The sequence below is a fragment of the Salminus brasiliensis genome, chromosome 18 (assembly GCF_030463535.1).
Source record: "Salminus brasiliensis chromosome 18, fSalBra1.hap2, whole genome shotgun sequence".
In the NCBI taxonomy this organism is placed as follows: domain Eukaryota; kingdom Metazoa; phylum Chordata; class Actinopteri; order Characiformes; family Bryconidae; genus Salminus; species Salminus brasiliensis.
In genome coordinates, this window is record NC_132895.1 from 1,198,892 (window position 1) to 1,225,583 (window position 26,692).

A 26,692-nucleotide genomic window follows, 5' to 3' on the forward strand; every position below is an offset into this window, starting at 1 on the left:
GATCAGACTCTTTTGTTTGCCAGTGGTAAGACCTGTAATAGCACTCATATGGATGCCAGCAGTAATAACAGTGCTGTGGAAGCATTAAAACGATTCATATTTTTTATTTCTGTTCAGATTTGCTTCAAGGTGTTGATATTTAACATTTTTAAAAGCAGTACATTGTGTTATACACTCCTTTACACTTCAGCAGAATGTATTTATTATGTTAAGTAATTCAGTAACATTGTTTTATGGTGTGAACGCAAGATCACCTAAACCCTAAAACCCCCAAACCCCCCAAAATAAGTATAATTTAAAGTCTTAGTTAGATATTGTTAAGTGATTTAGTCACTTTGCATTAAGCTTTGTTCATTATGACCTTTATTAGTACATAACTGGAGGTCTATTATATAAAAATCACAAATAATTACATAAAAAGTTGTATTAATCCACTATAAACCCTTTCTTATCACCCTGTTATGCAGATTTATTTAGTGGTGTAGCGGAGTAGTGTAACTTCCCATTACACAACATGCAGCTGGACAGATGTTCACCAATATAAACAGAGTGGTAGAGGTTGGCGATACGGGAAACTTATATCACGATACTGGAATACATTTTAATAATTGATTGTGTATCATGATATTTTGACACACATAAAAAAAAACTTTTGTAATAAGACCTCACTGATGAAGGGCTTGCAAATGGTTAAACATGTTTATAAATGGTTATTAATTTGATCATACAGTGAAGACACAATAGAAAACTATATTTAAAATGTATATTTTGTGTTTAAGAAGTCTTATAAGCTGCTGAATTTTATTCTGTTGGCATAATTTAACCCTTTTTAACAACCAAACACTGATAAACTGAACTCCTGTATAGACTGAACTTGATTTAACACTTTATTTCTATGAAATGTATTAAATTCACTTTATTATTGTGTAGCAATCAGGTTTTGAGCTGACTAGCCTGTGGATCCACATGGTTACCAGATCAACATAATCTAGGAGAGATAGTTTCAGTAAAGTTTTCGGATGCAGCCGGCCATCAGCGGTTCACTCCAGTAGCCTGGCCTAAATACTGCCTCACTGAGCTCCACAACAAACCATATTTCTACACAAACTGACCCAAAACTGACCCCAAACTGACCCCGATACACACACAAGTACTGACTGCTAAACATACTGTTTAACACCTCCTCCATCACTGCCCAGCACAGACCCCCACCACATATAGCCCATGCAGATCACTAGCTGACCTCAGGGCAGCAGGTGCTTAATATATACATTCATAATTAATAATTAAAAGATTATCATTAAATGAATTATGTGTTTTTTGTTGTTTTTGATAATTAATCATGCCGACAGAATAAAATTCAGCAGCTTATAGGACATTTTAAACACAAAACATAATTTTTAAATGTAATTTTATCAGCGATGTCTTATTATAGAGAATTTTTATTTTATGTGTCTCAAAATATCATGATACACATAATCAGTTATTAAAATGTATTCCAGTATCGTGATAAAATAATTAGCCCATATCTCCGACCTCTACCACTCTGTTTATATTGGTGTACACACACTGGGAGTGTGTTGAGTTCCCAAACAAAACCACAAACACAGCTGTGTCAGTAAACTCTGCCGAATTTTGAGTGTGTTTACTGCAGGCTGCGCTCACGAGCGCCGGCGTCCTGATTAGAGGGTGAGGTAACAGGGCTGAACTGCGGTATTAAGAGGTTTGTTAGAGCTAATGGTGGACTCTGATTGACACTCACACTGCTAATTTCTTGCTCCAACAGAGCGTGTAACGGAAGTGAAGACTGACATTTTCGTGACCAGCATTGGCCCCGTTTCGGATCACGACATGGTAGGAATTTACCTTCTGTAAATGTCACCTGCTTTCTGCCCTCCCACACACTGATGAAACACTTGGTTATGGAGGCATCTCTGCAGTCAGATCTGAAAGAAACCACTGACAGAAAGGGGCGTTTTTATTCCCCCCTGCAAACAAATGATAAATAAGTCAGAGGCTGAGATCTGAGATTATTTAACCTGTTTCCAGACACGCTCCTAGACATCACATTTGAAATATATTAATTATATTTTTTATATATTTCTATACATTCACTTTTCTTCATAATGTGAATCTACAGTCATTCTTCATATTGTGTCAGTATTTCATAATAAATAAATGGACCAATAGAAATGCTCCAAAATGACTAAATATGTATATATATATATAATCATTTTGCTTTGATTTCCATTGAAAGTTAAGAAGGTTTTTTCCTCCTCCTCCAACTTTCCTCTAAAGTTGCTCTATGTGTTTTGCCATATGTGTGTTTTTGACTGTTTTTGGAGCATTTCTATTGGTTCATTCATTATGAAATTCTGAAAATTCTGATCTAATTTTTAAGTTACCCCTTCTAACTCTCTGTGTAAATATTTCACATGGTTATCACATTAGTGATAGTTTGATAGTTTGTCCAAACATCAAATTTAAAACACAAAACTACCAAAACTAATATTTAGTGTAGAAACATTAGTGAGTAAAATGCAACTAAAACTGAGGTTTTGTTGAGTTTGGCGTTAGTTTCAGTTCTAGTCCTACACTAATACTAAAACTAAGATTAAACTAAGAAGCTTACAAACTAAACAATAAACAAAATGTTAGACAATCAAAACAAAAGTTTTATGTCGTTTCTATTCAGCTTTAGTTGTAGTATTAAACTAGGGTTCTTTTAAAAAGCAAATATAAACATTAGATAATTCAGTGTAACTGAAACTAAGATGCAGTTTAGTGTTTCGGTTATTTTCAGCTTTAGTATTGAACTAAAACTAAGATTTAGCTTAGAAACTAAACAATAAACAAAATGTTAGACAGTAAAGTGGATCTGAGACTATGATACGTTTTAGTTTGATTTAGTTTGATTTAGTTTTAGTTTGGGATTGTGGTGAATAAGAACTCCAGACTTGTTTCTGATTTGTTTGGCAGGGCAATAAAAATCCCAACAGTAGACTAACATAAGATTTAAATTTAAGATTTAGCACAAGTCTCTTCTAGATCATCCTTCTTACACTAAAACACTGTTTCACTGTTTTGTTTTCTATTCAACTGTTTTTTTTTTTTACAGTTAATTTTTTTTCAATATTAGTTTTTGTTATTTTTTGTTTTGTTACATATTTTGTTATATATTTGTTTTGATATTTTATATCATTTTCATTAACAATCCTAATCTCAGCCAGAAAACACTTTAGTAAAAGGAGAGTTTGTGTAAATTAGATTAGTTACTAAACTGTGGCTTTAATGTGTGTTTGTGTGAAAACAGATCTCTGGTTGTGTTTCTCAGAGACGCCACAGTTTCTCATAAATCACTGTTTAGTGGCCGATTCCAGCGTCTGCTTTAATGGTCTTTAATGGCTGAATTAAGATGAATTACTCAGTGGCCTTTACATATGAGTACACACACACAGCAGTCGGATGGCTCCGTGGCAGCTGGGAGAGATGCCCTTGTCTTATGATAAAACCGCGGCTTTGAGTGATCGCCGGGTTTCTACATAATTTCACTTAATTACTTCTCCGGCATATGGGGTCGCTCCAGCGTTCCACAGCTGTTCTTTGCTTGCCAAAAAGATCTCCCTCACTGTAAACATCCAGATTACAACAGTGAACGCTCAGGAAAGCTCGCCGAGTTTCGCATCACAGGTTCCGCTAACAACAGAATTTTACATATATGACTTACTTATGTTTCCATAACTTTGAAAGTTCATTTTTTAGGGTTCTAATGTAAATACATGGACCATGACACTTCAGATAACATTTTGGATACTGGGTTAAATGATCCTTGGATTGTTGGAGAACCTTATGTAGATGCTTCTTTATAGAACCTCTTGAAAAATGGTAATATTTTAGCAACAGAGATTTTAAAATAGGTTCCAAATAAAGGCAAACTGGGAAACGAAGATAAGTGAGCATCAGACAGATGTTCAAATGTTCTAGATTTATTATTTTTTCATAATTTGCTACAGTTGGAACCCTGTTATAACTGATTCTGAAATGGTTCTATGTTATACTAAAAAAACTCATTTTTTTCATAACAATGATTTAATTTTGTTTGACCCAGTTCTAGATACTACACATAATATCAAGGACATATTGGAACCATATTTTGAATGAGATTATGAGGTGGATTTAGTCTTTAAGGATTAAGTTTTCAAAGTATTTCCAGCCCAACAAATATATAAATATACCCAACATTGAAAAATCAATGACTTTGATGAAGAGTATGATTATTAATAGTCTTACTGAATACATTAATAGGCAATAGGCATAGGCAGGGTGATATGGGGCAAAAAAAAAAAGGTTCTATATAGTACCATAAAGGGATTATTTGAAGCTTTGACTTTTTTGATGCTGCAAAAGGATTTTTTACCAATCTGAAGAAGCAGTTCTTTGAGTTGTCATGGCTCTATACAGAACCATTGCTTTTTTTTTAAGAACCTTTCATTAACCCTTTTTGTAAATTATATTATATTAGTATATTAATTAAGTGTACATTAAGAGCCACCTTAATGTTTGTACTCTTTGTGGTCATTGAGAACCATTTTTTAGTTTCACTAGGTTCTAGATACACAATATCAAGAAGAGATTGGAACCATATTTTGAATGAGATTATGAGTTGGATTTAATCCTAATTTTATAGAATTTGCAGCCCAGTATATATATATATATCCAACAATGGATAATCGAATGGTGACTCGAAGAGTTTGATTAATAATAATTTGCGATCCTTAATTTAAAGAGTTACAGAATAAATGAATGAGTAATTACATTAACATTGCTTTACGGTATTTAGCTGACACCCTTATCCAGAGCGACTTACAAGGTTCACATATTACAGAGGTGGGCCAGTGTAGTGTTAGGAGTCTTGCCCAAGGACTCTTATTGGTGTGGCGCTGCATAGTCACCCAGACTGGGAATCAAACCCCAGTCTCCCACATGGCGTGGTAGCTCAGTGGTGTTATCTGTTGCGCCACACCAACCACTAATTAGAGGCAGGATGATATGGTGTAAGAAGAAAAGGTTCTATATAGTGCCATAACTTATATGATATATAATATATGAACACATACTGTATAGGAACATTACTTGACCCCTTTCTGGTGCAGCAAAAGGATTTTCACCAATCTGAAGAACTGCTTAAGCATTGATGTGGTTGATTGAGTGGTCTATGAATGACTCTATAAAGAACCATTACTTTTAATAAAGAACTTTTAAAGTATAACCATCTTTGGGTTCACTGTTTGACCCAGTTCTAGATGCATATAATCAAGCTGAGATTGGAACCATTGTTTTACTGAGTGTGAGGTGGTTTAGAGCTCACTTCCAAAGTATTGCCAACACAGTGGATCTGGACCCAACCCTGGATAATCAAGGATTTATTACGAGTATAATTACTAATCAGTTGTGACCTTAATGTAAAGTGCTACTGAATGCCTTGCTAGATAAATCACAGACGGGATGATACACTGCATGCCACTGCACACGGGTTCTATACGGCACTTTGATTAGTAATGAGAACCTTGTTGGTGCTACAAAAGGATTTCCACCAATCCTAAGAACCTCCTACAAATTTAAACAAGATCTATTACTTTTACTAAAGAACCTGCAGAGAACTCCTCTTAAGAATGTATTCAGTGTACATTGAGAGCTACACTAAATGTCCAAATGTTTGTGGACACCCCTTCTAATGAAAGCATTCAGCTACTTTAAGCTGCACCCATTGCTGACACAGATGTGCAAATGCACACACACAACTTGTCTAGTCCCTGTAGAGAAGAAGTACTGCCAATAGAATAGGACCCTCTGGAGCAGATCAACATCATGACCCTGTTGGCTCCATGCTGCCTAATAATGCCAGGCGTGGGCTAGAGGGGTATAAAGCCCCCCAGCATTGAGGAGCTGTGGAGCAGTGGAAGAGCTGTGTTCTCTGAAATGATGATGGTGGAGGAGCTCCATCCAGTACTGTTGTTGAGTTGGGGATGATGAGGTGAGGTGGTGATCATCATCCAACATCCTGACCTCACTAAACTCTTGTCAATGAATTCAATCAAATCCTCACAGCAACACTCCTCCAACATTTAGTAGAAAGTCTTCTTCTCTGGACAGTAGAGGCAGTTACTCCAATAGAAGTAAAAAATGTAACACTGAATGAGCAGGTGTCCCAATACTTTTGTCCGTATAGTGCACATTTATTTTTGAACTCTTCTTGGTTATTAAGAGTTCATTGGTTCATCTGTCCATCCCGCCGCTGAGGTCTCACCTTCTGCTCAGTGAGACGTGGACAGTAAATTATGCGTGGGACCAAACCCCTATTGGAGCGAAACCACGGAGAAGCGATCTTGTGTTTTGTCTGTTCTGCCCGCTCGGCTGGGGCCAATCGCACGCAAGCCAGAAAAGACGCTCACGGCCATGGCGGTCAGCATGAATTAGCGTCACGTGTGCTGCTGGTTTTGGCTGCTGGCGCTTCATTGGCCTCTCAGCTGGACCCACCACTGAATAGACTCAGAGAGAGAGAGAGAGAGAGAGAGAGAGAGAGAGAGACTCTGATGATTTAGCCTTAGACGTGTTGTTATGATCATTATCATTTTAATATGTGGTTGGTTTACATGGCAAAATCATTTGTATCGTCGCTGTCACTCAAATACCCTTCCAGCTTTTCACTTTTCTCCATACTGTGAATCTGACAGTTGTTCTTTATATCTTTTATATCAACATTTATTTCATGATGAATGGACCAATAGAAATGCTCCAAAAATATATATAATTAATAAAATATATTTCCATTGAAAGTTTACTTCTGCTGTAAAGCTGCTGCCTTGGAGATACAATGCTTTGGTGTGAGAGCTATGATATATTCATATGCTAAAATACTGAGGGAAAAAAAAAAAAAATATATATATATATATATAAGCAAAGTATGTGATTTCATGAGTGATTACATAGCTAGTAAATTATAGACTTTTGCAGAAATCTGAAGAAATAAACCCCAAACACGAGAAATACTTTGTTTACTTTGATGTGTGGGTCAGTAGTTGAGTACCTTTTAAAGTGTGTCGCATTTTTGACATTTTTGGAGGATAGTTGTGGAAAATAAGTGCTTAACATATGAAATAAGAAATATGAAATATGAAAATCACACGTACAGTCACATTTAGCATCATTAGCTGCAGACTTTGATTTTGGTTCTGAACCATTGGTGGTTACACTGAGTCACTTTTCCATTGTATTGTTCAGACGGGCTTCAGTCAAAGTCAGCTTACCAGAGTCTTCTCTGACAGCAGCACACTCTTAAAAGATAATAAAGGTGCTAAGAAGGGTTCTGTGAGCAATGCCATAGAAGAACCAGTTCTGGGTCCATAAGGAACCATGTTTGTGAGGGAGATGTGAGAGTGTGAAGAACCTTTGAAAGGCTTAAAGAACTTTTATTTGATGTAAAGGTTTTTCACACTCACACTTTCTGCACAAATTACAAGCAGAAATTAAACATGTATCTATTGTAAAAACTTTATGATTTTTGCTGCCTAACCAGCGCACTTCCACACTTCGTCTTCGGTCACAGTCTTAAAAAAATTGAGGTGCTCTGAAGGGTTTTTTGAGCGATGCCATAGGAGAACCACTTTCTTTCCATGTTCTTTTCCCCACACTTCACTCACAGCGCTGACCAGTGCACTTCTAATGGTGGTCCACTATTTTTAGACACTATTTAGTGTGCGAGTGTGTGGTTTTGAACACAGCCTTTGTGTTCACTGTTGGAAATCTGCTCGGCGAACAGTTTGTCTACTGAAGTTAAATCCAAAAAGTTATTCGAAATATTGCCAACAATTTTCGTTTCCATAGCAACAGCCACAAATCCTTTGAAGTGTAAAGTAAAATTCTTGACTTTCAGTCCAATTCAAATTGTAATGAAACCCCGTGTCGCCGACGTACACACACTTGCATGATGTTGATTGAACATTTAAAGGTTCTTCGGATGTTTCTCAGCTCAGGCTGATGTTTCTCTCCGTGCCTGCAGGAGTACACCATAGACGTGTTCTTCAGACAGAGCTGGAAGGACGAGCGGCTCAAGTTCAAAGGTCCGATGGCCGTGCTGCGTCTCAACAACCTGATGGCCAGCAAGATCTGGACGCCAGACACCTTCTTCCACAACGGCAAGAAATCAGTGGCGCACAACATGACGATGCCCAACAAACTGCTGCGGATCACTGAGGAGGGCACCCTGCTCTACACCATGAGGTGAGGCTGGTGCTGTAGGCTCTCTGTGGTAAGATCTACTCTAACGATAAGCAGCACTGTTCCTCCTGCTGGTTCATTTAGGCATTTTTTCCATTTTCCTGAAGATGTGTCATCAGGTGGGCAAACACTCAGTTCTGCCGTTGTGTTGGAGTTGTTGCTAAGTGACTTTGGTTTCCGTGGCTACAACAGATTCATCACTGCTTCCATCCCTCCAGCCATCCTAAAGTTATAAAGGAGGAGGAGGAGGAGGAGGAGGGTTCTGGAAGAAATCTGTAGCAGAAGAGCCCATTTCCTAAGTAGGACCTCGTCTTCTCAAAAGTGTTGGCACCCTGGATAAACTCCATGTGTTGTCGATTTCTTAGCCTAAACTAAATAAAGTCCCATCATTTACCAGACACATTTGCACATTTTATTACTAAAAGACTGTTTATTTGCTTGGTTTAAAATAACACATTAAATATGTTTTATGACAACAGCACATTAAATATTGTTTGCTTCTGAACTGTTAAATAAGGCATTTATGTAAGGTAATAATTAAGATTAAAAGAAATCTTAAGAACATATTGAGATAAAACTCTAAGAAAAAAAACATTAAAATGTAAACGAGCCAAAATAAATCTAAAAAAACAATTTTGCTAAAATATTAGAGATTAAAATAATGTATAAAAATAAGATACATACAGAATTTTAGAAATAAATTAAGTCATTTAGGATACAATTTTAGATTAAAATAGCAGATTTAAAATAAATCTAAGAACATAAATAGATTAAACTCTAAGATAAAAATAAATCTTTAAATATTAGCTAGCTAAAATAATGTATAAACAAGATACATGCAAAATATAGAAATAAAGATAGATTTTTATGTATAATACAAATATAAGATGCAAATAAAATTTAGAAATCTAAGATAAATTAGATTTCAAAATTTATCTAATTTAGAAACCTGATAGATGATGGACTCCAGTAAAGGAGTGGGTTCTCCTGAGGAGGTGTGGGACAGGTGGACGTACGGTTTGCGGCTGTAATGGTGATTTGTAGAGAGAGAGAGAAGTCTCTGCTGTGTGAGGAGGGAGGAGATAAGGGTGTAATACTGCGCCGGCAAGCAGAACGTTTGAGCGACCACGTCATAAATAAAGCCGAGACGTGAACCTGCAGCCGGTGGAAAAGGCTGTTAATGTCCGGGTCAGAACACTCGGAGCCGTAAAGCATCCTTTAGAGTGTTTATTGGGAGATTAGGGGGGAGGGGGAGTTCATATTTGTGTCATGAAGAAGACAAATGGGAGAAACGTCCTGAGTGAGCTGACATCCTGCGCTTCATCATTCTGTCTAACTCTGGGTGCTGTGTGTGTGTGTGTGTGTGTGTGTGTGTGTGTGTGTGTGTGTGTAGCCCTGGGTGGTTTATGCCTTTCTTTCACTTTTGAGCTGCACAGTTGGACTTTTCAGACAAATCAGATTAATCCAGAACCACCTCCCCCCCTCCTTCGCCCCAACACCACCACCACCCCCACCCTCACTGGAAGTGTGGAGGACTAGCTGAGACGTGTTTCAGAGAAACACTGAAATCAGACACATCATTTATTTCAGTTCTGACCAATTACTTCCCCATATGAGAGCTTCAAATCTAGTCCTTATCCTAATCCTAAAACCTAAGCCAAAACCTAACCCTTACCCTAGTCCTAAACCTGACCAAACCTTCTACCTTAACTTTAATCCTAAAACTCAACCCAAAGCCAACCCTTACACTGGTCATTAAGATAGCCCTGGTCCTAATCCTAAACCTAAGCCTAACTTTAACCTTGACCCAAAACCTAAGCTTAACCCTCACCTTGGTTCTAATCTCAACCTCGACCTAAAGCCTAAACCTAACTCTTATCCTACTACACAACCTGACCCTAATCCTAAATATTAACCTGGTTCTAAAAATCTAAACCTAACCTATCCTCTGATCCTAAACCTAGCTCTGGTCCTAACCTTAACCTTACCCTCAAAACATAGGATAAATGTACCCTTACCCTGGTCCTGAACCTAGCTCTGATCTTTATCCTAACCCTGACTTAAACCTCGACCCAAAACCTAAGCCTAAGCCCTCACACTTGTTGTAAATCTAGTCTTGATTCTAAGTTTAACTTTACCCAAAATCTAGACATAATCCTCATCTTAACTCTGACTTTATTTTAACCAAATACCCTAAACCTAACCCAAAGCCTTACACAAGTACTAAACCACAAAAGTGGTGGTTTGTGATGGTTTAAGGTGGTTTGAGGTGGTTTAAGGAGGTTTGAGGTGGTTTGAGAAGGTTTGTGTTGGGTTTAGGCGGTTTGAGGTGGTTTAAGGTGATTTGAGGAGGTTTGAGGCAGTTTGTGTAAGGTGAGGTGGTTTGAGGATTTTTGAGGAGGTTTGAGATGGTTTAAGGTGGTTAAAGCTGGTTTAAGATGGTTTGTGGTGGTTTGTGTTGGGTTAAAGCGGTTTAAGGTGGTTTGAGCTGGTTTAAGGTGATTTGATGAGGTTTAAGCTGGTTTGAGGAGGTTTGAGGCAGTTTGAGCTGGTTTAAGATGGTTTGAAGTGATTTGAGGAGGTTTAATCTGGTTTGAGGAGGTTTGAGGCAGTTTGAGCTGGTTTAAGATGGTTTGAAGTGATTTGAGGAGGTTTAAGCTGGTTTGAGGCAGTTTGAGCTGGTGTAAGAGGGTTTGAAGTGGTTTAAGGAGGTTTGTGTTGGGTTGAGGCGGTTTGAGGAGGTTTAAGCTGGTTTAAGCTGGTTTAAGGTGGTTTGAGATGGTTTGAGGAGAGAGCGTAATGATTTGTGGCCAACATTATTTGTTAGCTTTTTTAGCCTCGTAGCTTCAGTGCTAAAACTAAAGAAGTAACATGGCGACCCGGCAGCGGGTTTAAATATTGCAGGATGTTTTTGTCTGACTGTCTTTCCTTTCATGACCTTACTTTCTCTCTCTCCTGTCATTCTGTCTGTCTCTCGCTCTCTCTCTCTCTCGCTCTCTCTCTCTCTCTCTCAGGCTGACTGTGAGAGCGGAGTGCCCCATGCATTTAGAGGATTTTCCCATGGATGCCCATGCCTGCCCCCTCAAATTTGGCAGCTGTGAGTAACACCCCCTCCCCCACCACACACCCCTCTTCCACTGGAGCTCCTCATCCACTTCAATCATGTCTGAACCGCTCAGTTTAAACAGGAGCTTTCCTCCTAGGTGTTCGTCTCATCTCACTCTCTCGGACTCTCTCCCTCTCCATCACTCCATCCTGACCCCGCCTGAGTGTGTTTTCCCCCTGACCTCACACCATCCTGGAAAAGAAAGCACAGCTGCTTCTGCTCTGGATAAAAGTTAAAACACACACACACACACACACACACACACACACCCTCTACGAGGAAGAAAATAAGCCCGGCGACTCAAAGCTCAACGACGTGGGCTTTAAATATTTCAGTGTGTGAAGCGTCTCTGCCGCAGTAGAGGAGAGAGAGCACTGCAGCAGAGCGTCCCGACACACCAGATCAGCTTTATGACTTTCACTGTGCGCTTGGTTACCCTCTCTACAGCACTGCGTAATAAAGAGCGCCCTGTTTCCGCCAGGAGTTTGATTCAGTGTGCGGGTTTCAGCATCTTAAAGACTTTAGGAAGGTGTGTCCTGTGTTAAAGTGTTATTCTCACACACAGTTGAGCTTCCGTTGCAGCTGCAGTTACTTCCTAAATATTTAAAATAAGCAAAATCATTTAAAATGAATGAAAGGGCCTCATATACCACTGCTCCTCCATCAGCCCACAAGCCCTCCGCCAACACCTGTGTGAGTTTACAAACCAAAAACAATCAAAACTCACTTCACAAAACCATGTTCCTCCGTGTCTGTGCTCCTTAGAATTAAACCATCGTACCTTTAAGACTAAAATATGTAAATTAGCTCTGTTATTATTGGCTGCCCTAAAAAAGAAAGTACAGGCTGAAATACTCCTAATAAATTCAGCAGCTAAACCACTGTAGGCTGAATGGGTGGGGTCAAACTGCTCTATGCTAAATGGGAGGGGCTAAACCACTGTATGCTTAATAGGTGGGGTCAAACTGCTCTATGCTACAGTGGGGGAAAAAAGTATTTAGTCAGTCACCAATTGTGCAAGTTCTCCCACTTAAAAAGATGAGAGGCTGTAATTGACATCATAGGTAGACTCAACTATGAGAGACAAAATGAGGAATAAAAATTCTGAAAATCACATTGTCTGATTTTTAAAGAATTTATTTGCAAATAATGGTGGAAAATAAGTATTTGGTCACAAGCAAGATTTCTGTCTGTCACAGACCTGTACCTTCTTCTTTAAGAGGCTTCTCTGTCCTCCAGTCATTACCTGTATTAATGGCACCTGTTTGAAGTGGTTAACAGTATAAAAGACACCTGCCCACAACCTCAAACAGTCCCACTCCAAACTCCACTATGGTGAAGATCAAAGAGCTGTTGAAGGACACCAGAAACAAAACTGTAGACCTGCACCAGGCTGGAAGACTGAATCTGCAATAGGCAGCAGCTTGGTGTGAAGAAATCTACTGTGGAGCAATAATCAGAAAATGGGAGACCTACAAGACCACTGCTAATCTCCCTCCATCAGGGGCTCCACGCAAGATCTCAGCCCGTGGGGTCAAAATGATCACAAGAACCATGGGGGGACCTAGTGAATGACCTGCAGAAAACTGGACCAACGTTACAAAGGCTACCGTCAGTAACACACTACGCCACCAGGGACTCAGATCTTGCAGTGCCAAACGTGTTCCCCTGCTTATGCCAGTACATATCCGGCGCGTCTGAAGTTTGCTAGAGAGCATTTGGATGTTCTGGAAGAGTTTTGGGAGAATGTCTTATGGTCAGATGAAACCAAAGTAGAACTGTTTGGTACAAACACAACTCGCTGTGTTTGGAGGAGAGTGAATGCTGAGTTGCATCCAAAGAACACCATACCAACTGTGAAGCATGGGGGCGGCAACATCATGCTTTGGGGCTGTTTCTCTGCAAAGGGACTAGGACGACTGGTCCGTGTACATGAAAGAATGAATATGGCCGTGTATTGTGAGATCAATCAGCAAGGGCATTGAAGATGAAACGTGGCTGGGTCTTTCAGCATGACAATGATCCCAAGCACACTGCCAGGGCAACAAAGGAGTGGCTTCGTAAAAAGCATTTGGAAGAAGAAGGTCCTGGAGTGGCCTAGCCAGTCTCCAGATCTCAACCCCATAGGAAACCTTTGGAGGGAGTTGAAAGTCTGTGTTGCCCGCCGGCAGCCCCAAAACATCACTGCTCTAGAGGAGATCTGCGTGGAGGAATGGGCCAACATACCAGCAACGGTGTGTGCCAACCTTGTGAAGACTTACAGAAAACGTTTGACCTCTGTCATTGCCAACAAAGGATATATAACAAAGTATTGAGACAAACTTTTGTTATTGACCAAATACTTATTTTCCACCATTATTTGCAAATAAATTCTTTAAAAATCAGACAATGTGATTTTCAGATTTTTTTTTTGTCATTTTGTCTCTCATAGTTGAGATCTACGTATGATGTCAATTACAGGCCTTTCATCTTTTTAAGTGGGAGAACTTGCTCTAAGCTAAATGGGTGGGGTTAAACCACTGTAGGCTGAATAGGTGGGGTCAAACTGCTATGAGCTAAATGGGTGGGGCTAAACTGCTGTAGGCTGAATGGGTGGGGTCAAACTGCTCTATGCTAAATGGGTGGGGCTAAACATGCTGTAGTCTAAATGGGCGGGGCTTAATTGCTGTAGGCTGAATGAGTGAGCTGTGGAGAATTGGAACTGTGGTGTTCTCTGGAATGATGACGGAGGAGCTCCATCCAATACTTTTGGGATGAATTCGGAATAATGAGGTGGGGTGGTGGTCATCAATCAAATCCTCACAGCAATGCTCCTCCTCTAGACAGTAGAGACAGTTACTCCAACAAAAGCAGGATTAACTCTTTTTTTTATACTCTTGATTTCAGAAGAAACATTGAATAAGAAGGTGTCCCAATACTTTTGTCCATTTATTGTATTTAAAACTAAGATTTTTTTACTCCTGATAAAAACGCTTCTCAGAATCCAGGGCTGATCATTATCTAAAGCTTTAGAATCAGGAGGAATCAGGTGATTCTTCTCCACCTGGTTTTCTGTAGGAATTGTATGTACTCACTGTTTCCCCACCACTCATCACACCAAACCTGCACCCTGCCCTATACTGTGCGCTAAATATAACTCACGTGTATTTGTGTGTGTGTGTGTGTGTGTGTGTGTGTGTGTGTGTGTGTGTGTTTGTGTGTGTTGGTCAGATGCGTACACGCGGGCCGAGGTTGTGTACGTGTGGACTCGCGGAGCGGCCCAGTCTGTGGTGGTGGCCGAAGACGGATCCCGTCTGAACCAGTATGACCTGATGGGACAGACGGTGGACTCTGGGGTGGTTCAGTCCAGCACTGGTGAGGTTCCTTATATCTTACACTCTAAGACTAATAACACACACATACACACACACACACACAGGCTGTGCTGCTGCATGTTCGTGAGTTCACCCAGAGAAGCACATGCCCTAGATTCTGTCGTTTCCCTGGTGGATGTGCAGAGCCCTCCCCCACCCTCCTCCGCTTCCCCCTCCTCCTCTTCCTCCGTCTGTGGGCCAATTGATACGGGCAGCAGACTGCAGCAAATGGGTGACCCTGTTCACCAGAGTGTGACAGTGAAGCAGAAACTTCAGAACCGGAATCAGCTCTGATGAAACGGACTCACGCTGAGACGAAAGCAGAGTAATGGGTAAAGCAGCAGTGCTGTGGACAGAGCTGGACAGAGGTGGACAGAGCTGGACAGAGCTGGAGATCCATTAAAAACAGCTTATATCACATGATTCCTCTAACATAGCTCACATGTGATTTGCCTTCATGCAGGACTTTGGGCAGTCCTGGTCAAATGATGAGTTGTTGATGTTCTACGTGTAAACAAGTGAACAACAAAGACCTACAAAGACTTCATATCTCCAAAACAGCAAGTGTCCAGAAGGTCTGAATGAATGCTGGAGGAGCAGCCGAAAAGTGATTAGAGAAACTGAAGAATAATGACAGATGAGTAATCTCAGCTTAATTTACTAAAAAAAAAATCACATTTTTTAGTTTCCAGAAAAAAATATAATATGGGTTTTAAGTTGCCATGGCAACGCCATTATCGCTGAATTCCCCACACACTCCTGATCAGGAGTTTCTTTAGCTTTTTTATCCAAAGAAATGCAGCAGCTCATTCTGTCACAGTGCAATTTAACAGTAAACCCAGCCGCTAATCAGCACCAACCATTCTCAAAAACCTCCACCCTGAAGAGTGTTCTGAAAACCCTCCACGCTGGAGAGCGCTCTCCACCCTGAAGAGCGTTTTCAAAAACTTCCACCCTGGAGAGTGTTCTGAAAACCCTCCACCTTGGAGAGCACTCTCCACCTTGAAGAGCGCTTGCAAAAACCTCCACCCTGGAGAGCACTCTCCACCCTAGAAAACGTTCTCAAACACCCTAAAGACGTTTAATTCTTCACCCTGGAAAGTGTTCTCAAAAACCTCCACCCTAAAGAATGTTCTCCACACTGAAAAGTGTTCTCAAAAACCTCCACCCTGAAGAACGTTCTCCACCCTGGAAAGCATTCTCAAAAACCTCCACCCTGAAGAACATTTTCCACACTGGAAAGTGTTCTCAAAAACCTCCACCCTGAAGAACGTTCTCTTCCCTGAAAAGTGTTTCCAAAAACCTCCACCCTGAAGTACGTTCTTCACCCTGGAAAGTGTTTACAAAGACCTCCACCCTGAAGTACGTTCTTCACCCTGGAAAGTGTTTACAAAGACCTCCACCCTGAAGTACGTTCTTCACCCTGGAAAGCGTTCTCAGAAACCTCCACCCTGAAGAACGTTCTCCACACTGAAAAGTGTTTCCAAAAACCTCCACCCTGAAGTACGTTCTTCACCCTGGAAAGTGTTTACAAAGACCTCCACCCTGAAGTACGTTCTTCACCCTGGAAAGTGTTTACAAAGACCTCCACCCTGAAGTACGTTCTTCACCCTGGAAAGCGTTCTCAGAAACCTCCACCCTGAAGAACGTTCTCCACACTGAAAAGTGTTTCCAAAAACCTCCACCCTGAAGTACGTTAATGATCAGCCTGTGCATTAATTCAGTCTGATGAGGTTAATGAATGAGTATCTGTGTGGGACGGGGTTAATGAGCGCTGGGTATGGAGTGTTTTGAAGGTCTCTGAACTGAACTCGACTGTGAGTGACGGGTGGTGTGTAGATGCCGTGTGTGTGTGTGTGTGTGTGTGTGTGTGCAGAGCTGGACTCCAGCTCTTTTAATGAAAGTGCTGAAGGGATTTACAGTCTATCTCTGTGAAGGTTGAGCACAGAGCGGCGGTGTTTAAACGAGTCCACTGGTTGGCGTCATTTCAAGTGTAAGCGTCTGCCCTCAGATAGATTTCCTGCAATATGTATCGACTGCGCTGTGAACAATCAATTCTGCATGGCTGCTGAATGAGTAGGTATTGACTGTGGTGTCTGTAGCTGTCAAAGCCAGAAAGGCTATTTATTACGGATCAATTGGAAGCAGTTTGTGGTGAGAGTTGCGGCGCTCAATTAATTGGCGTCCATTACAGAGTAGGAGAATTTGTGTACAACAGTCGGAAAGTGATTGGAGCAAATGAGGTATGATGACAGATCGCAGCTGTGCTTTTTAGGTTAACTCAGCCTAGTTTGGTTCTCCTGACTCACATTTCAGTTTTCTATCTAAAAATATATAGCATAGGGTTTGCCGTTATCTCTGAATCCCCCACACAATCCTGATAACATAGAGTGATTAAGCTGGAAAGCATTCTCAAAAACCTCCACCCTGGAGAGTAGTCTGAAAAAACCTCTACTCTGAAAAGCATTCTCAAAAACCTCCACCCTGGAGAGTAGTCTGAAAAACCTCTACTCTGGAAAGAATTCTCAAAAACCTCCACCCTGGAGAGTAGTCTGAAAAACCTCTACTCTGGAAAGAATTCTCAAAAACCTCCACCCTGGAGAGTAGTCTGGAAAACCTTTACTCTGGAAAGCATTCTCAAAAACCTCCACCCTGGAGAGTAGTCTGAAAAACCTTTACTCTGGAAAGAATTCTCAAAAAACCTCCACCCTGAAGAGTAGTCTGAAAAACCTCTACTCTGGAAAGAATTCTCAAAAACCTCCACCCTGAAGAGTAGTCTGAAAAACCTCTACTCTGGAAAGAATTCTCAAAAACCTCCACCCTGGAGAGTAGTCTGAAAAACCTTTACTCTGGAAAGCATTCTCAAAAACCTCCACCCTGGAGAGCATTCTCTTAAAGCTCCACCGTGGAGAGTGTTTTTAAAAATCTCTGCCATGGAAAGCATTCTTAAACACCTCCATGGTGGCGAGCACTAAGGTTCCCTTTAGCATCGTGGTCCCACTGAATGAGAGTAAAGCCAAAAAGCCAGCTCACTTCAACTAGAGGGCAAAGTTTCTTCCTCCAGCTTCATCACTTGGGGCCACATGTTTAACTCCTTTGCTTTTGTGTCTTATTTCTGGATTTCTGTGAAGCTGATTTGTGGAAGCTTGTAAAAACACTAAACAGACACCTTGCCTTTGACAATGACCCAACCAACATGCTCATGGTGGGGCTCAGGGGGGTGGAATATGGCCATGGGCTCTGAGTGGGTTTGTACATGTGCTGTTACTGGGACTTCCCAGTCTCACATGTGTCCCATCTAAGCCCCATGTGTAGTGTGCAACCCAGATGGGGTCTATGTTTAACCCCTCCTGGTCCCACCACTGACCCTGGTAGGACCTTGTTGGGCATCCATATGGAACATGAAACCTATAGTAAAAACGTTCTAGTTCCCAGTTGGGAATTATTATTATATATATTATATAATCATTCAGCTAATGTTAGCCATTCATCAAACATTCCCCTAAAACATCACATCAGGACCACCCAAACTGAACCCAGCAGCTAGACTGAGCCTGAGCCTCAAACCAATCAGCTCCAGCATTGGATTTGATTGGATTTGCCTAGTCCCATACAGAAATACCATGCTTACTTAAATCTGACCCTCTACGACTCGCTGCTTCTGATTAGGCAGCAGCTCCAACGTGCTGTAAATGCATCTCTCTCCAGCACTCTAACTCTCCCTCTCTTTTTCTCTTTCCAACCCCTTAGGAGAGTACGTTGTCATGACGACACACTTTCATCTGAAGAGGAAGATCGGCTACTTTGTGATCCAGACTTACCTGCCGTGCATCATGACGGTGATCCTGTCGCAGGTGTCTTTCTGGCTAAACAGAGAGTCCGTCCCCGCCAGGACTGTGTTCGGTGAGTGTTCTAATTGATGTCTGAGAGAAAAGGCAGATCGATAAGCTTTTAGCCTCGCTGGCTCTTTAGAGTCCGCTCAGTCTCGCAGAAACAAGACCCAGGACCCCGTTAGCATGATGACTCGATGCTAACTGGGCTGAGCCAGTTCGTTTGGGTTGGATAAAAACCTGGTGGGAAGAAAAGCTCATTTACAGATTTACCTGAAATAGAGTCCACCAGCCTAGACCTGTGTGTTTCCTTACTTTTAGCACTGGAGCTGTGAGGAATTAATGGAAGCTTATTCAGTCGTGTGAAAAAATGAGAACACCCCATGAAAACCTTTGTCTTCAGAACATACTGAAATATAAAAATGATAATATTAAAAAAAACTAATAATATAAAATAGAATTAATAGAATTTTAAAGTATCACTCCTTCAAATGTGTAGAATTAGAAGCAGGTGCAGATGTTAGAACATCAGCTGCAGATGATCAGAACATGGTTGGAGAGAATGATTCTGGAGGAGTCTGGAGTCTGATTTAAACCTCAGACGTTTAGTCTGGTCTGATCTGGATTGATGGTTGAAGTGAGGGGTGAAGAAGATCACCATCATGGCCAGATCCAGAGAGCTCTCTGAGGCCTTCAGAAAGAAGGGTGGATATGCAGAGGAGTCTGGGAAGGGGTTTAAACAGATCTCAGAACAGTCAGAAATCAGACGTTCCACTAAATCATTTACAAGTGGAACAGCTGACCAACATGGCCAGGTCAGACCATCCCAGCAAGTTCAGCCCAACAGCAGAACCTCAAGATGAGTAAAGAAGAGTCTCCAACAGTCGTAAAGTCTGATCATGGGATCTACAGGTAGTTCCCGCCTCTTAACTCTAGGAATAGGCTACATCTGGATAAAAGCATCACATACTCTCCTCAGAGACGTGATCATGTGGTTTCTGAGACTCTGTACCTCTCTATTACAGTCATATGCAAAGGTTAGGCCTGTTATTAATGAGCCCATGCCGCCTAATGTCTGGCCAACTCTACAAATTATGCTCTATCCAAAGCGATGGGCCCAATCTTCCAATACCTTGTGAGAAAGGTAAGTTTCTCTCAAACTAGAGCTAAACACACATGGCGGAGAAGAGCGAGACTGTTGCTGTGCTGGTGGTGAGGCCATGGCTGAAAAGAGCAGGTCAGTGTCCTTACAGTGGAGGATGGGTTCCCCCTTCTGGGTCTTGGTTCCTTGATCTGAGGGAGTTCTTGCTGCCACTGTTGCCTTTGGTTTATTCAAAAGAAGCTCGGACCTGGATCTCCGTAAAGCTGCTCTGTGAAACTATAAATGATATAAAATAATGTGAACTATAAAAACTGCAACACAGTGGACAAAAGTATTGGGACACCTACTCATTCATAGTTTTTTCTCAAATTAAGGGTATTAAAAGAGTTGATTCTGCTTTTGTTGGAGTGACGGTCTCTACTGTCCAGGGAGCATTGCAGTGAGGATTTGACTGCATTTATCAACAAGAGCTTTGATCATCACCCCACATCATCCTGAAAGTACTGGATGGAGCTCCACCACCATCATTCCAGAGAGCACAGTTCTTCTACTGCTTCACAGCTCAATGCTGGGGGGCTTTATACCCCTCTAGCCCACGCCTGGCATTAGGCTGCATGGAGCCAATAGGGCCATGATGTTGATCTGCTCCAGAGAGTCCTATTCTATTGGCAGTACCTCTTTACAGGGACTAGACATTTTTGTATTTTTTGCACATCTGTGTCAGCAATGGGTGCAACCTAAAGTAGTAATGCATTCATTAGAAGGGGTGTCCACAAACATTTGGACATGCTTAGAACTTCTTCCGTACATCTAGGCTCTCATGGGTTGACATCTTTCAGGCTTTCAGCAAGAGAATCGTCGTCCACCCCAAAGTACAGGATACTGGCTCGCAGTTATTAAACATGTTTAATATTAACGATTCACAATCGGGTCGACCAGACTGCAGTGGGGAACATCGGAGGAGTAAATATTGGACTGTAGACGCCCCGAACAGCAGGATAATCTGGGAAGATCATGGATTAAGATCATCCTGATACTACGAGACCTTTTGCAATTGCCAAGAGATGCAAATCAGCCTCAGAATCAGCCTGATTGTCTTGTAGTGTGAGTCAGGCCTAGCGGAACGTTGCACAGCACTGCAGACATCAACCAGGCAGAAGCCCGTCTCACTTTACTTCATTTTTAATGTATTTTGAACTGTTGATTTCAAACAATCTGAAAAAATAATGAAAGGAACGGTGCGATACCGCAGTACGCGCCCAGACAATGCATCATCAAGCACTTGGAACAGCTTTAATGCCATGGTTAAAGGCAATTAGTTATAATTAGGCCATAATTAAATCTAAAATGAGAATATGTTTTAAAATGAATGCAAAAAATGCATAATTCAAACGAGCATGCAGTGATATTTATAGTGTGACTGTGGCGTTCGCATGTGTGTGTGTGTGTGTGTGTGTGTGTGTGTGTGTGTGTGTGCTGTATTATGTAAGACCCTCCATAGAGGAGGGATTTGGCGCAGGCTGTGCTGTTCTGTCCTCACTTTGCCTCCATCTCTCCACGTCCTGATGCTGGTGCGTCCTGCAATGCTGCTTTACAGAAGACAGAGACTCTGCAGGCCTCAGATACATCTCGCTATGACCGCTCATAAAGCATTCATGAGGCTTCATAGAGAGATGCCACTGCTAATTAGGAATGTAACCATATACATAGTTTTAGGTCTGATACATGTTTTCGATCCAATTTTTAGATCTGACTTTTAGCCATGAATAACAGTTACATGCAAAAGTTTGAACACAAAATGACTATATTATTGATGTAAATGTAAATACTGTAAGTCTCATCCTCTACAGAGACACACTTCCGTCCAATTAATACACAACTACTGTTTATTTACTCAATTTAACAGATTGTGGCAAAAGGTTCTGACACATTTGATGCAATATATGATATATGGACAAAAGTATTGGGACACCTGCTCATTCTGTTCACAGTATCTTCTGAAATCAAAGATATAGAGAGTTGGAGTAACTGTCTCTACTGTCCAGAGAAGAAGACTTTCTACTAGATTTTGGAGAAGGAGCATTGCTGTGAGGATTTGATTGCAATCAGCGACAAGAGTGTTAGTGAGGTCAAACATGTGGACATATAGTGTGTATATAATGAATATATATGATGTATTGTATTAAAATCATATTATATAACCATAAAAAGAATTATATGTCAAACTATCTCAAGTATCGCTCAGCACGACCTCACAGCGTGGCTGGATACGAACAACTTCAGGGGCTTCGGCCTACTTTTACTGTCATGTCTTGTCTACATGCTGTTATCTGCATCTATTGTATGGATGAGCAGCTCATTGTTAGTTTTTGTCAGTAAAAATTAACAGCCTTTTGTTCAATCAGATGACTCAAATGAATCAGCAGCACGGCACAAAGCCGAAAACAGCCCGGCGCTTGGCTCTCATTTGAGGCAGGGAGTCTTGACAATGGGCTCTAAAGGGGGGGGTTTGTGCATTGGATAAATAGGCAATTTAAAATCCCACTCTGAATACGTTTATCCCGTAGCCATTGTTCTGATTAAAGAGGATACGTGTTTGTGCGCTTAATCATTGTTGTGTTAAACCTATTTGGAGTTTATTTGTCCAATATGAAACCCTTCAGCGACCGAGCGGTGGTTATGAAAGGCGTAGTGAATTAAAAATGTTCTGTTCAGGTTTATTTTATAACCGTAGGACCACCACAGCCCCCCCCCATGATTCGCTCCTCCCAACGACCAGTGCCTGGAATAAAGATTAGCTCTCTTTAAAGTACTTCCTAAATGTTGAGATGATGCAGTGATTGATCTGCTGAGATTTGTCAAATCGGGAGTTATTCAGTGTTGAAAATGCAGCTTGCATTTTGGTGCAGGTTCACTAAGAGTTCACGTAGACATGTTCTTAATGGACTGTGTAGATATAATACTTGGTGGGTAGCTAGGATACTTTGTTAATCTCTGTTGCGTATTTTGTGTGTCTGCCCGTCTTTCCCTGAATGCAGGGCTTTAAAAGACTTTGCTCGCTTGCTAAAGGCCAAATTCTAGTGTTTAAGTGATTGTTCTTACAGTTGGTTTTCATGCAGTTGGCTGGTTATTGAGGCAGAATCCCAGTATAGTACTGTCTATCTTATAGGACTGTATTCTCCACCCCATATTTATGTAAGCTCCCACCCAGTAATTCTACAAATTCTGCCAAATAGTTCTGTAAATTCTACTTCAATAGATCAGACAATTGCATATAGTAATAGTTCTATAAATTTGACTTTGCTTGTTCTGTAAACTCCTCCCCCTCCATTTCAGTAGTTCTGAAAACTTTACCCCATAGTTCTGTAAATTATGTTGACTTTACCTGGAAAGTTCTGAAATTTCCACCCCAGTAGTTCTGTAAATTCTACCTCAACTGTTCTGTAAACTCTACCTTGATTAAAAACTATTTTACAAGTGAGCCCTGGCCAATATAGCAGCACTTACACACAGAAACTACACCCTAAATCACCAGTAGAGAAAAGATACACATACACATACATACAAATACGCTTTACACTTTATCAAGAGCAAAAATATGTATAAAATTTGCAACCATTTATTGAAATCCCTAAATAAATAAACCACACCATTCTGAAATATTTCTGTAACTGTGAGGTGCACTGTAACTGAAAACTGTCTTTCCAAATTACAAACTATTGGAATATGCAATTTTATAAAGTTGTTTGAATGTAATTTATACAAAGACCCATTTGTTTGATATGAATTCAGACAAATATGAAGGAAGCGGACCAAAAATAACTTATTATTAACTTATTATTGACTTATTATTTGATGTATTTGACATCGCACTGAAAGTGGAACTCAACCAGTCATTTCATAGAGTTTGTAGTGATGAGTTAAATACTAGCATGGTGTTATAAATCTCAGTGCAGAATGAGAAACAGAATCCAGTGCAGTGCAGTACAGTGTTTGGGACATGTCTGTATAAGATATTATCATAATCTAAAATTGGTAAAAAGCTTCAACTAATTTTTCCTAGCCTGTCGAGTAAAGCAAGAGCAGTTCCAAAAATTAAATCCCAATTTTAACTTTAGCTTTTTAACCAAATATTTGACAAAAAATTTAAGATAGATTCTACAAGATTTGACAAAAAAACACCTTATATAGGTTATTAAGAACTAACATTAAAGAAGTAAGATGTGCTGAATAATCACAAATACTTCCTGTAAATTTGTGAGAGCTTCTGCTAGTGATGGAGCACAACTATAAACAATAGTATTATCTGCATAAAAATGCATATTAGCATTGAAAATATTATTGCCAAGGTTATTAATATGAATGGTAAACAACAGGGGGCCTAAAATGGAACCAGCTTCTCAGACAGAAACCCATTAAAATATACACACTGACATTTGTTACTCAATTCATTTTCAAAACAAACCAAAGGAACAGTAAGATATCATGACTGACTGTGTCAAATACCTTCAGGCACAATTTTCTGCTCTAATGAGAAATCGAAAATATAAGAAAGTGTAACAATAACAGTAGAATCTGCCGCAAGATTAAAAAATAAAGGCTCAATCTCGTCTGATCCTGTGGATTTCCTTGTCTCTAGCTTTCTCAGATTTTTCTGTAAACTCCCTCAATAGTTCTATGAACTGTACCTCACAAGATCTGTAATCTCACCCCAATAGTTCTGAAAATTCCACTTTAGAAGATCCGTAATCTCCATCCCAATAGTTCTGAAAAGTCCACTTTAGAAGATCCGTAATTTCTACCCCGATAGTTCTGAAAGGTCCACACCAAAAGATCCGTAATCTCTACCCCGATAGTTCTGAAAATGTCACCTCAAAAGATCTGTAATCTCCATCCTGACAGTTCTGAGAATTCCACCCCAGAAGATCCGTAATCTCCACCCCGATAGTTCTGAAAATTCCACATCAGAAGATCCGTAATCTCCATCCCAATAGTTCTGAAAAGTCCACTTTAGAAGATCCGTAATTTCTACCCCGATAGTTCTGAAAGGTCCACCCCAGAAGATCCGTAATCTCCACCCCAATAGTTCTAAAATTCAACCCTGATTGTTCTGTAAACTCAATAGATCTCCAACTCCAACCCAAAAATTTCCAAACCCAAAACTTCGTTCTGAAAATTCCTGGATTAGTAATCTCCACCTCAAAAGTTCTGAAAATTCCACACCAGAAGATCTGTAATCTCCACCTCAAAAGTTCTGATTGGTCTGGAAACTCTGAAAACCTGGAAATTTCTATAAACTACCTCAGCCCAAAGGTTATTTGAAGCCTAGCTGAAAAGTTCTGTCAACTTCCCCCAACTCAGTGATTATGGAAAAGAAACCCAGCAATCTGATGACATTTTCTGACATTTTTTAAATATAATGGAGTGTTTTGGCCCACCTGTCTGGATGGGGAAAGTCTGCCACATTCTTTAAAATGACAGTGTTTCACAGCTCGAACTAAAGTACTCCAAATACCCGACTCTGACAGTTTAGCAACATGAAGACAGACTCAGCACAGATAGGCAGAGCTGTGAAACGGATGGATCTAAAGCCTGTCAAGATGGCCTGCAATTTCTGACAAGTCTGAATTTGACAAGTGTGAACTATAGTGGTAAAATGGCAGAGATTTGAGGTTGCCATAGTTATAAAATTAATGTTTTGTACAAAAACAGCCCATTACTCCATTTTCCTGATTTATATTCAGATGTCTTTACTGATATTGAAGCAAAGTGATTGTAGTTCTCAGTAAAGTTTTGAATAATAGCTCGTCTGACGACAGCATCGGCTCGGTGTGTTCCTGCCTACCTCAGTGTGTTACCTGCTAGCTAATTGCATTGCTGTATGCTGTGCGCTCCCTTAGATCTGTAATTACTTCTATATCCTGCTGTGTGTGTCAAAGAAACCGTGTTAAAAGACATGGATAATAATTGTCAACACTTCATCATCTGAGAATAATTGAGAATTATGTTAAATCCAATTAGCTATATATACATACCCTTACATTTCAGTTCATATCTCTGCAAAATCCATCACCTGAAGTGCAGTTTGGGCTGGTTTGGGCTCATTGATTAAGTACAAAACAGCAGTGGCAGTGGTGTTTTTCCATTAAAAATCCCATTTAGTCTAGGCTTAGACTTAATCTAGGTCTCAGAAATTGGCCCTGTTTGTCTGAATATTTCCAGACAGCCCGTCTAATCAGGAAAGTCATTTAACCTTTTAAGGAAGACTTAAAATCAGGGCTATTTCTACCAGTAAACTCACTCCTCTTCTTCAATACACCTTTAATAAAGTTTTTTTTTTTTTAAAGAACTCTGAATGCTTAAAGCCATCTGCTTCTGTTCTAGTCTTTATATGGTAAAACCTCTTATAAATTGTTCCCTAAAGAGCCATTTAAGAAATGGTACATGGTGCTCAACACTATTGTTAGAAGGTAAAAAACCCTTTTCAGTTCCAACTCCATAATAATGCTTATAGGTTTAGAGTGGGAAATCATTAAAGATAACATGTAGGTGTCCCAGTACTTTTGTCCATATACTGTAGATTCCTGTATTTTAGTAATGTATAGAACCCATTTTGCTAAGCATCTATATGGTTCTTTAAAGGCCATTTTAAAATGAGTTCTGGGGTTCATGTTGTCGCTCGTATCTATATTTATTTAATTTCTCATTTTTCTCTATAGTGTGAAGCTGCCAGTTGTTCTGTATATTGTATCAGGATTTTGTGACGAATGGACCAATAGAAATACTCTAAAAATGACCTTACATTGACTTCCATTTAAAGTTCAGCCAGTAAGGATATGCTTGTAATTTGACAGTTTTACATTGTGAAAAGCTTGTATGCAGTACGTAGCAGGACTGAGAGCGAGGCTGGCCTTGACTGAAGGCTTTATTTTGCTCTGTGTCAGTAGTGGAAATCAATCCAGTACCTTAGCCCCCCGTTCTTGTCCCCCTTTTCCATGTGGATGATGTGCTGTAGGCACGGCGC

The 26,692-nt window shown here is 40.3% G+C and overlaps 1 protein-coding gene across 3 annotated transcripts in view; it reads left to right on the top strand.

Annotated features, from left to right (window-relative positions):
- gabra1 (gamma-aminobutyric acid type A receptor subunit alpha1) overlaps nucleotides 1-26,692 on the top strand; it is a 50,214-nt gene that overhangs the window by 13,108 nt on the left and 10,414 nt on the right. For all 3 annotated transcript variants that reach the window (XM_072662711.1, XM_072662712.1, XM_072662710.1), the window contains exons 4-8: nucleotides 1,787-1,854; nucleotides 8,060-8,280; nucleotides 11,292-11,374; nucleotides 14,594-14,737; nucleotides 18,487-18,639. In XM_072662711.1, coding sequence (XP_072518812.1) covers nucleotides 1,787-1,854; nucleotides 8,060-8,280; nucleotides 11,292-11,374; nucleotides 14,594-14,737; nucleotides 18,487-18,639 — 669 coding nt within the window. The remainder of the gene's footprint in view (nucleotides 1-1,786; nucleotides 1,855-8,059; nucleotides 8,281-11,291; nucleotides 11,375-14,593; nucleotides 14,738-18,486; nucleotides 18,640-26,692) is intronic.